We start from the raw sequence: 1853 nt of genomic DNA on the forward strand, positions 1-1853 counted from the left end.
ATGCAAGGATCACAAATATATAGTCGGATTTGTTGTGAGCTTCCTAGATGTGAAATGGATGATGAATATTTGTTTGAAGAAATGAGAGAAAAAGTGAAAGTAAGAAAGAAGAGATAAGAGTGAAATGAGAGGTGGATGGTGAGTGGTGGTTGACTAGTCAACCACTAGTTACATTTTTGGTCAATTGGCAAAGTTAGTCCCTCGAGTTTAAAAGCGGGTGCGTGAATTAACCGAACGAATTATTTTAAAAACGCTAGAGTAAACGAGAGATGTTGTAATTAAATAACGAAGTTATTGAAACGCTAGTTAATGGAAGGTACGAATCTAGATAAAGAAAGATATTATCTAAAAAAAAAAGGGCGTTAAAATAATTTAATAGAAAAAAGCAGGATGTTACATCGACATCGCGTTCGACCACCCGTCAGTGACTCCTACCCGTCATTAAAAAAAATCAAACACAAATTTAGTTTAGTTTGCTTACGGGATCTACGCATATGTCACCTAACATATATTGGATGTCTATAAATACCAACTGGTATAGTAAACAAAGTAACAAACCATAATCATACAATATGGAGTCTTTAAAGCTGATTTCCTTTTCACTAATAATCACTATTAGTTTCTTAACCTTATCCATTAATGCTCAAAATTCCCAACAAGATTACTTAGACGCTCACAATTCAGCGCGTCATGAAGTGGGAGTTGCAGACATTGGATGGGATGACACTTTGGCTGCATACGCCCAAAACTATGCAAACGAAAGGATAGGAGACTGCAACCTTGTCCATTCTGGTGGTCCTTACGGTGAGAACCTTTTTTGGGGTAGTGGTGCGCCGTTCTCAGGTACTGATGCCGTCAATGATTGGGTATCTGAGAAGTCGTATTATGATCATACTACTAATACTTGCGCCAATGGACAAGTTTGTGGTCACTATACACAAGTCGTGTGGCGTAGTTCCATTCACGTTGGGTGTGCTAGGGTTCAGTGTACCAATAATGGTGGGTATTTCATCATTTGTAGCTATAATCCTCCTGGAAACGTTGAAGGCGAGTCTCCTTACTAGCTAACTACTAAACTATGTACTACTGTTATATTGATCATATATACTGATCTTGTTGGTCTGGTTACGTATCTATATATGAATAAATAATAAATAAATAACATCGATGATTTATACTGATCTTTTTGGTTTGGGTTGGTTGTGTATCGATCATATGTTTTTATATGAATAAATAATAAATAAAGTTATGTAGAAACGTTGATTTCAATTTGTATTCAATCATCTCATATTCACCATGTGTGTGTGGTTACTTTACAATGGCTACTTGGTACAATCTCATCATCTAAGTTCAGATCGAAGATAAACAAAATCAAATATGATTTACAGCATAAATCATAAGTCGTAACAAAGGCATGCATATTGAATCATAGTATGACAAAGATTGTAAATAGAAAACATTCATTTGACCATTAAAAGAGCATACGAAGTCGTGCTTGTGTCTGTCTGCGTTGTCCATCAAACACGTCGGGAACATGCATTTCCCACTCATCTCCGGTGTTTATCTCGACATTTTGGCCGATCTAGAGATTTGTTGACGGAGTAAAAAATAATTGAAAAATTCGATGATAAAAAAATGACACTGAATATCGTCAAAAGCTCAAAGAGTAGTAAAATGGTTAGTCCACGTCAATCAACAACACAATAATAAGTGAAGAACTTACTTTTAACATGTTAATAAAGTGGTCACGTACTTTAAAAAATGTTATCTTTTTAATATAACTTTGTAAGACCATTCTTTAGGCATGAGGTATTGTTGTGGTGTTGTGAAAGTGCTTTTTGATGATGTGGCAT

General features: G+C 35.4%; 1 protein-coding gene across 1 annotated transcript; it reads left to right on the plus strand.

Moving 5' to 3' along the window:
- Positions 1-563: 563 nt before the first annotated feature.
- LOC139843865 (pathogenesis-related protein 1C-like) lies at positions 564-1179 on the plus strand. The gene has a single exon (XM_071834036.1). The coding sequence runs from the start codon at positions 573-575 to the stop codon at positions 1062-1064; it is 492 nt and encodes a 163-aa protein (XP_071690137.1). The 5' UTR covers positions 564-572; the 3' UTR covers positions 1065-1179.
- Positions 1180-1853: the final 674 nt, after the last annotated feature.

Source organism: Rutidosis leptorrhynchoides, chromosome 4 (genome assembly GCF_046630445.1).
Source record: "Rutidosis leptorrhynchoides isolate AG116_Rl617_1_P2 chromosome 4, CSIRO_AGI_Rlap_v1, whole genome shotgun sequence".
NCBI lineage: Eukaryota > Viridiplantae > Streptophyta > Magnoliopsida > Asterales > Asteraceae > Rutidosis > Rutidosis leptorrhynchoides.